The sequence below is a fragment of the Cannabis sativa genome, chromosome 4 (assembly GCF_029168945.1).
Source record: "Cannabis sativa cultivar Pink pepper isolate KNU-18-1 chromosome 4, ASM2916894v1, whole genome shotgun sequence".
Classification (NCBI taxonomy): domain Eukaryota; kingdom Viridiplantae; phylum Streptophyta; class Magnoliopsida; order Rosales; family Cannabaceae; genus Cannabis; species Cannabis sativa.
Window position 1 is genome coordinate 54473403 of NC_083604.1, and position 20113 is coordinate 54493515.

At 29.9% G+C, this 20113-nt stretch overlaps 1 protein-coding gene across 1 annotated transcript; it reads right to left on the reverse strand.

Moving 5' to 3' along the window:
* Nucleotides 1-12542: 12542 nt before the first annotated feature.
* On the reverse strand, nucleotides 12543-13822 carry LOC133037001 (putative B3 domain-containing protein At5g66980). The gene is made up of 3 exons (XM_061113795.1): nucleotides 13154-13822; nucleotides 12940-13067; nucleotides 12543-12821 (listed from the first exon to the last, which is right to left on the reverse strand). The coding sequence occupies exons 1-3, from the start codon at nucleotides 13443-13445 to the stop codon at nucleotides 12543-12545; spliced, it is 699 nt and encodes a 232-aa protein (XP_060969778.1). The 5' UTR covers nucleotides 13446-13822.
* Nucleotides 13823-20113: the final 6291 nt, after the last annotated feature.

The following is a 20113-nucleotide window of genomic DNA, read 5'->3' on the forward strand; positions in this document are numbered from 1 at the left end:
TCCCAAAATATACGTATCACCCTGACCCAAAAGTAGGCTTAACTAATAAATCAAAGAACATGAATAGTACTCCTGAGTTGAGCCTAAGCATATCAGGATTTAGACTGTTTTAATCTAAGATCAACTACTGATATTGACTTGGAAAGATACAACGGTAAGTTTATAATATCTTAACTAAGTTCAATATCGGTCCAGTCCAATGTATACTCCATACATTCGAAACTAGTATACTTTACCAATGTCCTGGAAAGAACATAACACTTACTCCAAGTGTAAGTACACATCATCGCTGATTATCACATTAGTGTAAATCCAAAACACTGATGAAACATGGACTTAGTCTTTTGAATTATATAATCACAATCACATTCCACTGTGTTGACAATACTGTAATTGTGAATAAATATATGTTCTGGACTTAACAGATTTTGTGCATATATTAAAACATATTAAACCATAAGCATGTAAAATTCATGCAAACATAAATCACTTCAAATTTCTTATATTGATAACTGATCAGATTGTAATGGGTTTTATTTAGGGCACAAAACCCAACAGTTCGAACATTTGTTACTGGCGTAACGACAGTGTTGGGAATGCCCTGATTAGCTGCTGAACTGGTATTCCCTGTCTCTTGCACACCAGGCGTGATTTCGCTCACAGGAGTCGTCACACTGTGACCTATGGTCGAAGGTTGTTTGGGATTTGTGGTTGGTGGAACCCTTGTGTTCCCTGGGTTCTGTAGTGCAGGATCCACCACTTGTGGATTTGCCGGATCAACCACGCCTCTACGAGTCTGTACCACCATTGTATTTGCGATTAGATCTGAGAACGATCTTGAGTTCAGCTCTCAATGAAAGCACCAAAATGTTGACCTCGCTTTTGGCCAACGAGAGTGAGTCTAGATTATAAGCGACAAGTAGTATAATGTGTATGTAATATAATAAAGTAAATAAAGACACGAGAATTTTATAGAGGTTCAGCCCCAAGCAGTTCGGTAATAGCCTAATCCTCTTCGTTTGTATTGACTTAAGAACAAGGAATATAATCCCTTTTCTTAGAGCTCTTACAATAGTATCTCTGAATATAAATTCTTAGACAAGTTTTTCGACCCTTTGCCCAGTGAGTATGAATCACTATTTATAGGGCTATAAGCTTGAGAGAGAAGAATTTCCCTTTTGAGTACAATTGATATAATTGGAAAGATTGCATATCAAATACAGAATACACTAATCATGGGATTCAGAGAGCTTGCCCTATCTCTGTGATCTGATCCCAAAATTATAGGGATTTCTTCAGTGACTCACGATACAAAAGCTGAAATTGCTAAGTGTTGGCGTGTTGTTTGGATTGCTCACTGCCCGGTTAAGAAGGCTTCGTCCGAGCGAATATATGTGGTGCCCTGTTCGGGATATCTCTTGCGAGCAGGTACACAAAGTTGATTCCACGTGTCACCATCGTGTGATGCCATGTCAGAGTGTAGAAATTAGGATAACAATGATTAAAATCAGATCATTGGATCTGTCAACAAGTTATTTATAGCAATTTAGATCAAATAAATAATAGGTTTGTAAATTTTTTTTTGAATAATTAAATAAACATTACAAACATGTAACAAATAATGGAAAGTAGGCTAAGATATTTCTATTTTAAAATTAAAATATTTAAAATATATCTTAACTACAATTTAAAATTTAGGTTGTTAGAAAATATTTAAAATCTAACAAATCTCCTAAAAATCCCAAACTCTAATTGAAATTCAAATATCTAACTAATTTTTAAATTTTCAGTTTATTTAAATAATTTAAATTAATTAAATATCTAATAATATAATATAATATCTTAATTTAAAATTTAGATATTTCTAATATTATATTCTTAATCTTATAATTTAATAAATTAAATATAACAAAATTAAACAATTTAAAAAATAAGATATTTGATGGTTAGGATACTATCAATTTTATTTAATAATTAAATAAAACAAAATATCCTAAGTTTGAAAATTTTATGGTTAGAAACCCTAAAATTTCTATTCAAACCAAAATTAACAAACTTTTCAAAATTTCATGTTATTTTGCCCCAAAAAAAATTAATTTTAATTAAAATAAATATCTACTAAAATAAAATGTTAAAAAAAAAACATTTTTCTAATCTTATAATTTAATTTAATAAAATATATTTCAAACATAACAAATTTTGAAAATCTAATATGGTTAGCAAATTTGAAATTTTAACTAGATTATTTTTAAATTTTATTAATATTTTAGTATCAAAATAAGATCATTTCAAATTTTAATAATAAAATAAGTAATATCTGATCTTATAATTAAAATAAATAAAACAATCAAAAATTTCAAAATTAACCATAAGGCCAATTTGTAGAAAACTCAAATTTTCAAATGCAAAGGCTACTTATATCTAAAACTAATTTTAATTAATTAAAAAATTTAATAAAAATTTAATTTTACTCTGATAATTAGATTTTTAATTAAAAATTCAGATTCTACACAAAATTCTACCAAAATTTGAATTTGTTTCAATGAAAAATGATTTTTCAATCAAAAGATATGATAAAAATAAAATTGGGCACAGGGGTATGCAATGCATACCCCTGCGCACGCAGATGGAGGGGGATGGCCGAGGAAACAGGTTGCATGCAGCCTCTGTTGGCTGAGGGAGCTCGGCGTGAGCAGCCCTTCAGACTGGGCCTTGTCCAAGTAACCTCGGTCAGGCACTTGTCTGAAAACGCGTGTTGTCCGAGTGCACACTCACCCCCGCACGCGCACACGTGCATCCCAAAATTAGATATTTTCATCCAAATTTAAAAAATCATAACTAATTCATAAAAAATCCAAATTAGGTTCTGTAAAAGCCTAAATTCATTAATCTTTTGTCTACTTTCTAGTAAAATATTTTCAGAATAAAACAAAAAATATTTTACAACATACATTGCGATTTCCATACCATCATCAAATTTGCATATAAACCATCATGAAACCATCCAAATCAGCACAAACATCATTTTAAATCCTTATTTCATGAAAGTAAATCATTACCATGGCTCTGATACTAGTAGTTGAAAGATTGTTTTATCAGGATCAAGATTTACTACCATGTATGTTGTTTAGCATCCTAAATATGAATTTCTAAAACAATAGAATTTAAACACATATAAAGTTTAAGAAACCTTACATTGGTTGTAGCAGAATTAAATGACTCATTCCGCTCAGATCTATAATCCTTGTATCCTTTCTGTAGCAGAGTATCACCAAGATTTGAGCCCCGATTCTCCTTCACTTGAATTGGATTCTTCACAGTCTTACACACTATGATTGAGTACCAACTTGTTATGTGTGGGTATATACTCTGTCACTAGGGTTCGAAAATAGAAGAGAGAAAGAGAGAGGAAGGATTCGAAATAGAGTGAGAAGAGAAGGCTCAAAATTTGACTGAAGGCAAGTGAATTATTAAGCTTCCAATTTTGAGTCCATCACTATCTATTTATAGGAAACCTTCGAGGTTTAGGTTTGAATTAATTTGGTATTAAAAAAATTGATAAAATAAATGGTAAAATAGACCTCAAGTGGTCGGCCATAGGATGTGGGCCCACCACTTGCAATTTTTGTTAATGAAGAGACTTTATTATGTCTAATTAATAAATTTATTAAATGGTAATTTTATTTGATAATTAATTTTAATTATTAAATAAATAGTTTTGGCATTTAAGTGGTTAAATTAGAAAATATGGCATTTTTGAGAAAAATAAGATAAATAGTTAAAAATTAAGCCCTAGCTTCGTGAAAATTAATAAACTAGACATAGTCTAATTTTAAAATTATAATTGATTAATTAAAATCAATTAACTGAGTCTTACAAGTAGTATTGTCTCAACTAGTATGGGGACCATGGGCCTATATAACCGAGCTTCCAATAAGTAGATCTAGAATTTACCAAGTAAATTCCCTAACTTATTAATTCCTCATTGAACCACTATAGAACTTGGAATTGCACTCTCAATTATATAGAACACTTTATATGTTCCACGATATAGATACGCTATGAATTTTAACTATCGTTCTAATCCCAATAATCAAAGATCCTCTATAGGTGATTTACACCGAGTAGGGAAAAATTTACCGTTTCATCCCTCAATGTATTTTATCCTTAAAACACTTAGCTTCCTATAAATGATATTTCAGTAAACTAATATAATCACTGAAACAAGAGCTCTTCCATTTATTTCTATTAAGCCAAGCTCGAAGAAAATCATCATTTCACTTCTATGTCCAGATAGAAGCTATAGATTCCATATCTATATTTAGCACTCCCACTCAATTGTACTATCATGTTCCCAAAATGTACGTATTACCCAGACCAAAAGGTAGGCTTAACTAACAAATCAAAGAACACAAATAACACTCTTGAGATCGAACCTAACCATGTCAGAATTGAGATCTTTTGATCTAAGATCAACCAATGATATTGACTTAGAAAGATACAACGGTAAGATTATAATATTTTTACCAAGATCAATACCGGTCCCAGTCCAATGTATACTCCATACATCTGAAACTAGCATACTCTGCCAATGTTCTAGAAAGAACATAACACTTATCCAAGTTGTAAGTATACTTTATCGCTGACTATCACATCAGTGTAAATCCAGTGGACTGATGAATCAAGAGACATTATCTTTTGAAGCATATAATCACAATTACCTTCCACTGTGTTGACAACACTGTAATTCTGAATAACTATATGTTCTGGATTTAACAGATTTTGTACACATTAAACCATAAACATGAAAACTACATGTAAACATAAATGATTTCTAATCTTTTATTGATAACAGATCAGATTACATTTAAATGGGTTTTATTTAGGGCATAAAATCCCAACAAATTCAACAACTTTTCAACGGCTCTTTTTAAAAACAATCCAAACGACAATGTCATTGGTGGTTGTTTAATCAACAACGACATTGTCGTTGGAAAACAAAGTTTCGTTGTTAATGGTATTTAAAAAAACTAAAAAAAAGACCAACGACATTGTTATGTCGTTATTTATATTGATATTTTTACTAACGACATTTACGCGTTAGTAATATGGGCATTAGTAATGCCCCTTATTGTTGTAGTGTTATACATTAAACATAATCATGAAATAAATCATGTGAACCATACAGCATAAAGGTGATTTCTGATCTTATATTAATTAGTAAATCTAATTATATTGAAATGTATTTTATTTAGGGCACAAAACCAAACAAACTAGAGCTTCAGGGTTTGGCATTCTAGCTTTGGAGTGACGTTCTAAAATTTCTCTATCGAATGCTCAAAAATCGTGTTTATGGAGATCCCTCAAGATGTCTCTCATCTAAAAAGACGAGAATTAACCCAGCAGTTAGCCCCCATATCAAGTCCTAAATAAGAAATGCAATGGGGGTTCTGTTGGGTTGTCTACCCTAAATAAAACTCATTTCAATATAATTAGATTTACTAATTAATAAAAGATTAAAAATCAGTCTATGTTGCACGGTTCACATGCTTTATTTCATGATTATATCTAATGCATAAATTCTATTAAGTCCAAAACATATATTTATTCATGATTATAGTGTCGTCAACACAGTCGAATATAATCCTGATTATATGTTCAAAAGTTTAATTCTCATGATTTGTCAGTTCACTGGATTTAGATTGACATGATAATCGGCGATAAGGTATACTTACACCTTGGATAAGTGTTATGTCCTTTCCAGGGTATTGGCAAAGTTTACCAATATTGGATGTGTGGAGTATACATTGGATTGGACAGATATTGATCTTGGATAAGATATCTTAAACTTACTGTTATATCTTTCTAAGTCAATATCACTGGTTGATCTTAGGTCTATGGATCTTAATCCTGATATGGTTAGGTTCAGCTTAGTTGTATTATTTATGTACTTCAAGATGTTTGTGGAAGCTAGCCAATGATTCTGGCGGATATTTACATCTTGGGAACATGAAAGTCCAATTGAGTGGGAGCACTGATCATAGATATAAAATCTATAGCTTCTATAAAATTGAAAAGATAATTTCCTTCGAGCTTGGCTGAATAAAGTAAATGATTGAGGCCTCATTTCAGTGATTATATTAGTTTACTAAAATATCATTTATAGGTTGATCTTAGGTCTATGGATCTTAATCCTGATATGGTTAGGTTCAGCTTAGTTGTATTATTTATGTACTTCAAGATGTTTGTGGAAGCTAGCCAATGATTCTGGCGGATATTTACATCTTGGGAACATGAAAGTCCAATTGAGTGGGAGCACTGATCATAGATATGGAATCTATAGCTTCTATAAAATTGAAAAGATAATTTCCTTCGAGCTTGGCTGAATAGAGTAAATGATTGAGGCCTCATTTCAGTGATTATATTAGTTTACTAAAATATCATTTATAGGTAGCCAAGTGTTTTAAGGATAAAACACATTGAAAGGTAGAACTGTACATTTGTTTTTTTTTTGATATAGATCATCTATAGAGGATCTTTAACTATTAAGATTGTAACAATGGATAATCATAACATATCTATATCTTGGTACATATAGAGCGTTCTATATAACTGAGAGTGCAATTCAATTCTGAATCTATAGTGGCACAAGGAGGAATTAATAAGTTAGAGAATTAACTTGGTAAATTCTAGATCTACTTATTGGAAGCTCGGTTATATAGGTCCATGGTCCCCTCACTAGTTGAGATAATACTGCTTGTAGACTCAGTTAATTAGTTTTAATTAATCAATTATAGTTCTAAAATTAGACTATGTCTCATTATGAATTTTCACTAAGCAAGGGCTTAATTATGAAGAAAAGAGATTTTGAGGTCTATTTATTAATTAAGAGATTGTATATGGTCTAATTGTTGGGTTTTATGCCTTAAATAAAACTCCATTTCAATGTAATCTCTATTATTCAATATCAATAAAGAAACATAAGTATTTTTCATTCATTTGTGTGTTATTTGGTTTATATTATCAATTACTTATCTATTTGATTTATAAATTCATCCAAACCCTTTTCACATTTATATTCTTGTTTATTGTGTCGTTAGCACAGTGGAAAGTAATCAAGACTATGTGATTAAAGATATTCCTAGATTTATCAGAATACAGGGTTTTAATGATATGATAATCTACAACATAGTTTACTAGCATCTTGGATAAATGCTATGTTCTTTCCAGAGCATTGGTCAAAGTAAAGCTTGGGTTGGATGCATGGAGTATGCATCAGAAGGACCGATATTGAATTTTGATTTAGATATATTAAACTTACCGTAATATCTATTCAATTCAATATCACCTAGTTGATCCTAGATCAAATGATCTTAATCCTGATATGATTAGGCTCAATCTCAAGAGTGTTATTCGTGTTCTTTGATTTGTTAGTTAAGCCTACTTTTGGGTCAGGGTGATACGTACATTTTGGGAACATGGTAGTGCAATTGAGTGGGAGCGCTAAACATAGATATGGAATCTATAGCTTCTATCTGGAAAATAGAAAGTAAATGATGATTTCCTTCGAGCTTGGCTAAACAGAGATAAATGGTTAAGTACTCATTTCACTTCGCTGAAATATCATTTATACGGGGCTAAGTGTTTTAAGGATAAAATACATTGAAGGGTGTTACGGTAATTTAATCCCTATACAATGTAGATCGTCTATATAGAGGATCATTGATCAAATTAGGATTATAGCAATGGATAATTAATAGCGTGTTTATATTGTGGAACATATAGAGCGTTCTATATAGCTGAGAGTGCAATTCTGAGTTCTATGCGTGGATTCAACAAAGAATTAATAAGTCAGTGAATTTACTTGGTAAGTTCTTGGTCTGCTTATTGGAAGCTCGGATATATAGGCCCATGGTCCCCACACTAGTTGAGACAATACTACTTGTAAGACTCAGTTAATTAATTTTGATTAATCAATTATAATTCTAAAATTAGACTATGTCTAGTTTGTGGATTTTTCACTAAGCAAGGGCAAAATTGTAAAGAAAGAATTTCTAGGGTATATTTGTTAATTAAGAGACTTTGATTAGTCTAATTAATAAATATATTAAATGAAAATATTATTTAATAATTAATTTTAGTTATTAAATAGTTGAAATTGGCATTTAAATGGTTGAATTTGAAAATTGGCGTTTTTGAGAAAATGAGATGTAGAAATGATAAAACAGCAAAATTGCAAAAGTGGGGCCCAATATCAATAGCCTTGGCCGGCCACTTTTGTAGGTTTTATCATTTAATATTTTCATTATTTTAATGCCAAATAATTCTAACCTAACCCTAGGTGGCATACTATAAATAGGTAGTGATGGCTTCAGGAAAAGATGATGCATCTTATTCCTTCAGAGAAAAACTTGAGTGCCTTCTACCTAACCTAACCGCCACCTCACTTTCTTTCTTCTTCATCATTGAACTGAATCCCTTGAGTGATAGAGTAGTGTCCACACACATCAAGTGGTACCTCAATCATAGTGTGGAAGATCGTGAAGAATCTAGATTCAACAGAAGGACATTCGGACTCAGATCTTGGTGATACTCTGCGACAGAAAGGATACAAGGGTTAGAGATCTGAGTGGAATGAGACATATTATTCCGCTGCACCTAATGTAAGGTTTCTCATACTTTATATGTGTTTATTTATAATCGTTTTAGAAGTTCATATTTAGGATGTTTAACAACATACTTGTTAGTAAATCTAAGATCCTTGTAAAATAATTCCAGCACTAATTAATAAAAAAATATAAATGGTAATTTTATTTGATAATTAATTATAATTATCAAATAAATAGTTTTGGCATTTATAGGATTGAATTGGAAAATATGGAATTATTGAAAGAAGAATAACTGGTTGAAATAAAGTGGCAAAATTGTAACTAGAGATTAGTCCTTTTAGTGGTCGCACACTCTAGTGATTTTTTCCCAATATTTTAAACTTTTTTAATCCATATAATTCATAACCTAAGCCCTAGTTGAAACACTATATAAGGAACATGATGCTCTCATCTCATCCAACTCAACTATTGCCTTCAACCGAATCAAACTTAGTTTTCATACTCTGACAACTAGTAGATGAGAGACACTTTCTATAGTGATTCAAACCCTCCTTCATTGTTCTTCAACCAATTCGCCCATAGTGATAGAGTGTCATCCCCACATATAGCAAGTCAAGTACTCAATCATAGTGCGGAAGACGGTGGTAACCAACCTGAAGGAGAGAAAGAGATCTAGGCTAGGGGTGAGCAAAAAATCCAAGCAACCAACCAAACCGAGTACACCGACCGCCTAAACACCGAAAAAACCAACACCAAAAAAACCAAAAATTGAAAAAATCACCTTCGGTTAAAACTGCCTTTGCATGGTCGGTTTTAGTGTCAATGGTAAACCGACCGATTAAACCGAGAACCGACCGAACATATACATTATACACTACATAATTATTTTTGTACATATTTAATATACAATTTTATTAAACTAGATTTACTACTTATCTTTTTTATTTAAAGTCTCAATTATTCATTGCTTTATTTTATTATAATTTGATGTATTTACGTATTATACACACACATTCATAAAATAATACGAGTTTTTTAATATAACTCATTACCATATTAGTAGCACAAATAATTTGAGCAAATTTAAAAAAGTTTATTTTACATTATTTATTTAACAAAGAAAATTTTTGTTCTTAAATTATATGATATTTGATACAATACTCTAATTTTTTTAGTTTTCAAATAATTATAGCAAATTTAAAGACTTATATTTTTTTAAAAAAATGAAGCTCGGTTTGGTCGGTTTAAACCGACCAAACCGTGGATTAAAATGGCCGATTTTTTTACATTTATATAATGTTCTGTCAGTTTTCGAATTATAACCATAAAAACTGAAAACCGAATTTTCGATTTTTTGTGTGTAAAAAACAGACAGAACCGACCGTTGCTCACCCCTAATCCAGCCTCAGATCTTAATAATACTCTGCGACAGAAAAGAACAAGGGTTGGAGATCTGAGTGGAAGGAGTCGTATTATTCTGCTGCACTCAATGTAAGGTTTTCTAAACTCTTATATATTTAATTTCATTATTTTAGAGATTCATATTTAAGATGTTAATTCAACAAACTTGTTACTAAATCTAGATCGCATATACAAAAATAGGGAAATTTCATATGTTGTGCATCGTGTGCTAACTGTACCATGATGAAAAATAATGGTGCAGAGAATAAAAAAGGAAAAAGGGAGAATTCTACTAGCTCTAGCATGGGAATTCCTAAAGATGAAAACTAAAGACAACCTGGGGAAAATTCCCCCAAATTGCAGATATAGTGCCAACTTCGCATTCATGCAAGCATATCACCAAATGAAGTTACAAAAATAAAACAAGGAAAAGTCGAAGTTCTTGTGGCTAGTAGACTTACAAATAGAAGAAAATCGAGCAGTTACAGCTGTGGTGTGAAGCGCCTGTAAATCAAGCTTGACAATGTCGAAGAAAGAGTAAAAGAAAATCTGGGCTACCTAGAATTTTGACTTGATTGAGGATTTTGAGAAACATGAGAGTAAAGGTCTTGAAGAAGAAGAACAATGGGTTTTTATACACCGGCTAAGGCGACATGGATCGTGGATCATCCAATGATCCTAATTCAAAGATTAAAAACCTCATGATCCAACGACTGAGGAGCAGTTGGCATATGGACAAACACAAAAAGATAGTTACACTACTCAAATACCCCTATGACGTCCTGCAATTAATGGCATCAGAATTGATTAAGAAATCGAATCGCTTTCATCAAAATAAGGGAAAATAATGAGCAACATTTAAAATGGTCACAATCAGCATGACGTCAATACTCTAGGAGGCACATTGCAAGTTCCATCTTGCAAAATTGCAAAGAAAGGACTTGGGAGGTATATATTGCCTAAAATTTCTCCCAGAAGAAGTGGCATTTTGGGAGGAAGCCAAGTGGCAGTAGGACCCACGTTACAAGACACACCACCTTAATTACTCCCGGAGTCTATAATTTCAAAAGCAATAATGACAGATTAGTCATCTTTGGGAGGGTCTAGCTGGACAACGAGTGTCTGTTGTCTTTTTTTCTCCGCGAGTGAAGTCTACCCGAAGATAGGGGTGAGCAAAAAATCTAAAAAATTGACCAAACCGAGTACACCGACCGTTCGAACACCAAAAAAACCAAAAACTGAAAAAACCACCTTCGGTTAAAAGCGCCTTTGCACGGTTGGTTTTAGTGTTAATGACAAACCGACCGATTAAATCGAAAACCGACCGAACATATATATTATAAACTATACATATATAATATAATTATTTTTGTACATATTTAATATATACAATTTTACTAAACTAGTTTTACTTCTTATCTTTTTTATTTGAAATCTCAATTACTCATTATTTCATTTTATTATAATTTGATGTATTTACATATTATATACACACATTCATAAAATAATACGAGTTATTAATATAACTCATTACCAATTAGTAGCACAAATAATTTGAGAAAATTTTAAAAAAAAATTTACATTATTTATTTAACTAAAAAAATTTTGTTCTTTATTTATATGATATTTGATACAATACTTTAATTTTTTAATTTCCAAATAATTATAGGAAATTTAAAATTTTATTTTTTCAAAAAAGAAGCTCGGTTTGATTAAAACGATTGGTTTTTTTACATTTATATAATGGTCGGTCAGTTTTCGATTTATAACCATGAAAACTAAAAAACCGAATTTCAAATTTCTTTTGTGTAAAAAACTAACCAAACTGACCGTTGCTCACTCCTACCCGAAGAATGATACAAGAGGACCATAAAAATATGACACGTCGCCCGAAGATCACCACACTATACACGCATTTAATGCGGCATGGGGAAGAGCATCTAATACCTTACACTTACAGATGTGTTTAAGGGTTAAAACCCATCATTCACTGATTTCGCAAAATCCATCATAAAAGTAGGCAATTATGTCCTAAAATTAGTTTTGAGAAATTGTGCAAAGAATAGTGCAAACAAACACGACAATGGTGGCCTTTTACTACCATTGTAAGCCTATAAATACCTCCAATGATGTATAGCAAAGAGGGATCGGTTGAAAAATTCTATAATAAATACTCTCATACATACAATGAATCGTGGACTAAAACTCCAACTACGTAAAAATTCTCTTCTAACATTTATTAAATACTTTATACATCTGTAATTAATTGGTTGCCGAAAACCTCGGTAAACAAATATTATGCTTGAGTTTTTTTTTTCATCTCTTGAATGTTTGGATTTGTGATTCATGTTAAACTATGACTAATTCTTATTCTTAAGGCGCTAGACATGCATATAGTGATCCTAAATTTAATGCAGTTGTACTTTTGTTTTATTCTAAAGTGTAAACTGAACTACAACAAGTAAAGTGATTTACAGTAAAAGTACTCGAGTCGGTCAATAACCTACAAAATTTTGAAATCAAAAGTGAGTACTAAATCTTAAGTTTGGCACAGGGTTTAGTGTTGGAGGGCTTCATCACTTTAATTTCAGTGCATTTGTTGTGTTGGTTGCCAACGACAAGTAGTTCAAATACACAAGTGTCATTTGGTTTCAGATTGTTCTGTTTTCGAAACTCTGACCAACCAACAGTTAAAGCAGCTCGACCATCTTTCCTTAATGTGCACTTCACACGCCACTTCTTGTTATTCTCATTACAAAGCACGATTTCTGGGCACAATTTGACCCCTTTGAACACTGAACGAGGAATAGACTGCAATCGTTGTAATGAAAAAAAAAAACAACATTAATTAATCTATTAATGATAAGTAATAAGATGAAAGAGACCGGAAACATGGCAAAACAAACACAGGTTAAAAATTAGGACTTACCACCCAAGCTTTACTAGATTCACAGTCACTAATTATCGATTTGAAACGAGGGTTCCTCTTATGCTTTTTGACAAGTGTTGAAGCTGCTTTCTTATTTGTTTTATGTTGATTAGTGAGTTTAGTTAAACCTAGAGAGGAATATAAAAATATTATATTATATATATTCAAGAAAATCTACTGGCACAAATAAAAGGATGGGATTAAGAAGGAGTACCTGATGTTTTATTTGTGGATCGTTTAAACCGCTTTTTGACAGTATAAGGGGGATACTGCTCTTCTTCTTGTACTTCAGTCTTGACAGTAGTAGTGTTGTTAAGAGTATTGGCTTTAGCATTATTCAAAATATATTTGTTGCATCCATCTCTGCCGAATAGCTTAACAGAGAACAATGAATGACCATGCAACTTAAAAATGAGAAAGTCACCAAAAACAAGAGAATGTTTTCTCACAAAGCTCTCCCAATTCATCCCAAAATACACGTACTTGTCAATAATCACCAAACCCATACACCACAACTTCCCATTATCATCTTTCAATGTTACTTCTTTCTCAAACTCTTTCAGATATCTCCGAACAAATGCCGGAGGAATTTGCTATCAAAATTAATAAAAAAAAATAAAAAAACCACCCAATCATCAGTAATTAAATCCCGCAAATAAATTTTGAAACAAAATCAAAATACTAGTTCAAGTTCATCTAAAAATATATATATAATTATCAATACATATTAAACATGATAAAGAACGAAAATCATTAATCATATTCAAAATTGTTTATCAGTAATAAATAGCGGACTGTTAACATAACCATGAAAGGTTTTTACGAAAAGAAAAAGAAAACAAGCAAAACAAACAAAAAGAGATTTATTGGGAAACAAACAAAATACTAAAACCCTATAAATTTGCGTATGATATCATTCCCTTATTGTGATTCTCAATAGATTTTTTTCTTTTTCGAAAGAAGTAATTGTAGAGAGAGAGAGGTACCAGACACTCAGAAGAAAATCGAGGCACAAAAACTTTGAAAAACTGAGGACATTCATCAAAGGAAGAAGTCTCCATGGTTGTTTTTTTCAAACCCTTCAATTTTTATTGGAACTTTCTTTTTTTTTTTTAAGGATTTGTTATTGAAAACGTTAATTATATATATCCTTTTATAAGAATTATTTTTAATAGGAGTTTTCCTAAAATCACCGACTCACGTATAATTTATAATTTTTAAAATTTTATTTATATAAGAAAATATCATATAAAGAAATTATATATTTATATATATGGTTATTTCTTTTCAAGACGTAATTTTCGAGTAACTCCTATTATCTTTTATCATATAATATTATAGTAACCCAAAGAAACAAAAAGGTAAATACTATTTTAGTGAGGGATCAGATTTTCTATTTTTTTTTTTTTTTTGAGTATAGCGGTATTTAATAAATAATTAATTAGCTTAATAGCTTAAACATTTTGAGTTTAAACCTATGATTTCTTTCTTTTTTTCATGCCTCTCTCACCACTAACTTAAGCTTAGTGGCTTAACTTTCTATATTTTCATGATAACTTAATTCTCTATTTTAAAAAATGCGATATATAATGATTTCAAAATGATGTTTACCTTAAATAAAATAATTTTTAAAAAGGAAAAATCAAACCTTTAAATTTTTCTTAATTGGTCAGGTTTTTACTTGTGTTTTTTTTTAGATATAAACAAGAACAAAACGAGAACTTAGTATTCTATCTCACAATACTAGTTTTTTTGGTTTCTTTCTTTCTTATAAGATGTACAAACATTCATATAGTCATATGGAGCTACAAATATACAGCCCAATTATTAATGGGATTTTATTTTGGAACTGTACATACCACCCAATACTCTTTAATCAATTATTATGCTAATAAAATTAGAGAATTGCTCAAAAATATTAGTGCTTAAAGCATGTGCAAGGAGACGGTATATTTTTATATATGTCGTGAATATTGGTCCAAGGAAACTGCATTTCACGCAGCATTTTGAAGTTTTGTCTACAGTGCACGGTATATATGCCGTGCACTGTAGACATTGCATATATATTATATATAATTTAATTAATATTTATATTATTATATTTATAAAATTGAGAATTATTTTTGAAAAAATTTACAATACATATTTTTAAAAGTGATGTATAAATCTATTCCTATTTGTTTTGGCACCTGACAAATTTTTTTAGTCTATTTTTTATATAGTCATGTATATTATAATTATTTAAGAAATTTTGAAAAATTTAGAAAAATTTAACACGCCGAAAACAATGCACTTCTTTAAAAGTGGCGCACTGATATACTCCAACCTGTTTTGGCATTCGAGAGACTTTTTTAGTCTTTTTTTTTTATGGTCGTGTACATTAAAGTTATTTAAGTCATCCTGCAAAATTTTAAAAAATTTAGAAAAATTTAACACACCGAAAATAAAATTCAAACTTTCTCTCACGTGACTCCTTTATTTAGAGGGATGCATTATAAAAGCATATTATAATATTTTTTTTTTGTAATTATTGGTTTGATTTAATTTAATTTAATTTTTTTTGAATATAATGTTTATTCTCTAGTTAACATTTATATTATTGCAATATGATATTTTAGTTTATAGAATTTCGCTAATTTTACAGTATTATTATCTTTAATTTAATTAGTAAATTTATTTAAATTATTAATTAAATATAATAATTTTTGTAATTTTTGTTAATTAATATATTATTAATTTTTTTTATTTAAAAAAATATAATAATAAGAAATATTTTTTTAGTGTAATTTTTGGTGTTATGGTTAGAGTAAAAATATTTTTGACGCTAAATTTAGTGATAGTGCAACACTAAATTTAGTGTGTCTTTGGAGATGCTCTTAGTATTTTTTTCAATGTCATTCTGTTATAAGTGTAATTAAATATGGGTTCTCATGTAATTTGAGAAAATAATTTTTAGGAAGTATCGCTAACTAATCGTGAAATACTACCTATTAAAAGTACTCGGTACTACTAGTATCTAATAATAATATTGATAAGATTAATATATACTAATGAATGTTCACTCATATCCATACCCTCTTGTACGTATATAGTCATAAATATATGTCGCAAAAACTTTTGGGTGGTCCTTCTTTCGGCAAGTTGAGAAGCTTGAGAACCCAACATGATCGAGTTGGCTTCATCATAAGACAATTTAAGTAATTACTTAAAGCATCACAAAATTTAAAGCATACATTTTAAGGGTACTATTACTATACATTGGTTTTTTTTAATAATATGTGTGATATATATCAAATTTAATAAATTTAAACATTAATATTTATTACTAAATGTCAACATTACACTTTAATTAATTTAAAAAATTTTGAACTATCAATTGATAATTAATTATTTTTTATTGAGAAATTTTATATATAAATCACCTCTAAATAATATCATAATCTTTCTTTATAACTATATTTATTTTATTGTGATCATGTTTTATGACTGTTGGTTAATTTTTTTTCTTGTGAAAGATTCTTATAAATGAATTGAAATTAATTCATAAAGAAAACAGATTAGTCATGAGGTGATAATTATTAATAAAATATGTAAAGAGTAATGTAAAATTAGTATTAAAATAAAAATTTTAAAAATAAGAATATAATTAATTAATGTATCTTTTAACTGAAAACAAAACTTAATAAATCTTGATATTATTTTATTTTGTTGAAATGTTTAATTTAATTTTCATCCAAGGTCATGGTTCAAGCTTTGCCTAAAGCTTTGCTGAAGCTTGAGACGGCCCTGAACATGATGCTTCATCAATGACACCTCATTTATTTATGGATTTGTCTCTAGTTGCTGAGAAAGCTTTGGCCTGGTTATGGCCCATTGCATTTCTCATATTTTCAAATTAACACTACTACAAAAATTACTATCAATCTTTAAAATACTTTTTTTTCGAGGATCGTCACCAATAAAATTAAGTGTATTTTAAACCGATGCATACAATGGAGAATAGGCATCAGTTTTAAACACTCGTTTAGTATAGGCAACGGTGTATTATAGTCAGGGTCGGCCCGAGCTTTGAGCAGCTTGAGTCATTGCACAAGGCCCTCCATTTTTAAAGGTCCATTTTTTATAAGAAAAGTTTTTCTTTATTATTATTATAAATGCATGAAAATATTTATATTTAAAAGTTTAGAAACATATCTTTTAAAAAAAAAATAAATAAAAAACTAGCAATGGAGGTCTTAATGTACATAATTTTTTTTTTTTTTTTACAAAAAGCCCAATTTTTAATCTTTTGTACAAGGCCTCCAAAATTTTTGGACCGACCCTAATTATTTAAAATTCCTAGTTTATTAATAGGGTTACCCAACGATTTAAAATCAATAATTTCTATTTTAAGAATAGAATCAAAGAATTAATTTAACATAAATGAATATTTAATATTCATTGAATCTTGACACAATTAATTGATTGATATTTTATCTATGGTCAGATTATAATTAATCAAATATTTGATTTTTCGATTTAATTTCTTGAATTAATTGTCAAATATTCTGATATTTAATGTGGTAGAGACTTTGATGGAAGATCTCACTTATATAAATATAGGGTCTCGGTCCCCAAGCTTACTACTCAGTCTGTGAAACACAGTAAATCCATCTAAAGAGAGTAGAGAGAGCTTAGAAGCCTGATTATCCACATTAATTGGTTTCCTTTGCAGATCAAAACTTGTGTGGGATTGAAGCTCAAAGAATTAATGACTGGAGGTATTTCCATCTTTATTCATAATGCATATATGTTTGATTAAATCCGCATTTCATACTATAATTATATATGCTTCATCTTCATATACATAAATGTCTAATAGTTAGTATCAGAGCGGATTAAATATCTCTGCCTTGATTTATTTTGAGTTTTTTTTATTCATATATATACGTACAGGATTCTTCATTTATAATATAAATTATATATACATATTTATATTATATAATCTCGATGATATATATACAGTCATACTCAATTTATTTTTATGTATACATATATATATTCATGTTTATGTTTATCTTCATATATAATATATATATATATATATTTATATATACGATATATATATTCCTTTTATATATGTTTATATATTTTTGAATAAATCTATTATTTCATTAATTGTTATTGTTTAGAATATTTTATTCTATCTGTTTCATATATTTTTTCAATAATAAAATCATAGTATATATGACTTTATATATACATGAATTTGTAAGTTTTCCATCCGTGATTAAAAAAAATTCATTTTCATTTTTAGTGTTTATTTTGAATCATTTATGCATTATCATATTCACATCATGGTTTATAATGATTTTTTTCATGAATATGATTTGAATAAATATTAAAATTTGGAAATTTTCTTAAGAACACGTTTTTTGGACCCGAAAACTTTTTGTGAAATCAAAGTATAATTTTGCATATTTTCGATGCTTGAAATCAATATGGATCTCTTAATTTATTCATGGAGATCATTTTAAAATTGGTTTCATAAAATTTTGGACGTTGGAAAATAATTTTATGGTCGGGTTTTGGGTCGGGTTGAACGTGTTGGAATTATTTTACCAGGATCTTAGATATACTAACAAGTATGTTATTTAACATCCTAAATATGAACTTCTAAAACGATATGAAATAAACACATATAAAGTATAAGAAACCTTACAGTGGTTGCAGCGGAATATAATGTCTCCTTCCTCTCAGATCTCTAACCCTTGTATCCTTTTTGTCGCAGAGTATCACCAAGATCTGAGCCCGAATGTCCTTCTCTTGAATCTGGATTCTTCACAATCTTCCACACTATGATTGAGATACCACTTGATGTGTGTGGGCACTTACTCACTCACTATAGGGTTCAATTTTCAGAAGAGAGGAAGAGAGAGAAGGTGGCGGCTAGGTATAGGAAGAAGGCTTTAAGTTTTCTCTGAAGGAATGAGATGCATCATCTTTTTCCTAAAGCCATCACTACCTATTTATAGCAAACCACCTAGGGTTAGGTTAGATTTATTTGGCATTAAAATAATAAAAAAACTAAATGGTAAATAGGCTACATAAGTGGCCGGCCATGTATAGGATAATGGGCCCCACTTTGCAATTTTGCCATTTTATCATTTCTACATCTCATTTTCTCAAAAACGCCAATTTTCTAATTTAACCACTTAAATGCCAATTCTAATTATTTAATAACTAAAATTAATTATTAAATAATATTGTCATTTAATATATTTATTAATTAGACTAACCAAAGTCTCTTAATTAACAAATGAACCCTAGAAACTCTTTCTTCACAATTTTGCCCTTGTTTAGTGAAAATTCATAAACTAGACATAGTCTAATTTTAAAATTATAATTGATTAACCAAAATCAATTAACTGAGTCTTACAAGTAGTATTGTCTACACTAGTATGGGGACTATGGACCTATATATATGAGCTTCCAATAAGCAGACCTAGAACTTACCAGGTAAATTCACTGACTTATTAATTCATTGTTGCATCCACGCATAGAACTTGGAATTGCACTCTCAGTTATATAGAACGCTCTATATGTTCCACGATATAGATACGCTATCAATTATTAATTGTTATAATCTCAATAATCAATGATCCTCTATAGATGATTTACATTGTATAGGGATTAAATTACCGTTACACCCTTCAATGTATTTTATCCTTAAAATACTTAGCCACCTATAAATGGTATTTCAGTGAGCTAAATATAATCACTGAAATGAGTAATCAACCATTTATCTCTATTTAGCCAAGCTCGAAGCAAATCATCATTTCACTTCTATTTGCTAGATAGAAGCTATAGATTCCATATCTATGTTTAGCGCTCCCACTCAATTGCACTACCATGTTCGCAAAATGTACATATCACCCTGACCAAAAAGTAGGCTTAACTAACAAATCAAAGAACATGTATAATACTCCTGAGATCGAACCTAACCATATCAAAATTAAGATCATTTGATCTAGGATCAACTAGGTGATATTGAATTGAATAGATATTACGGTAAGTTTAACATATCTGAATAAAAGTTCAATAGCGGTCCCTTCTGATGCATACTCCATGCATCCAACCCAAGCTTTACTTTAACCAATGTCCTGGAAAGAACATAACACTTATCCAAGGTGCA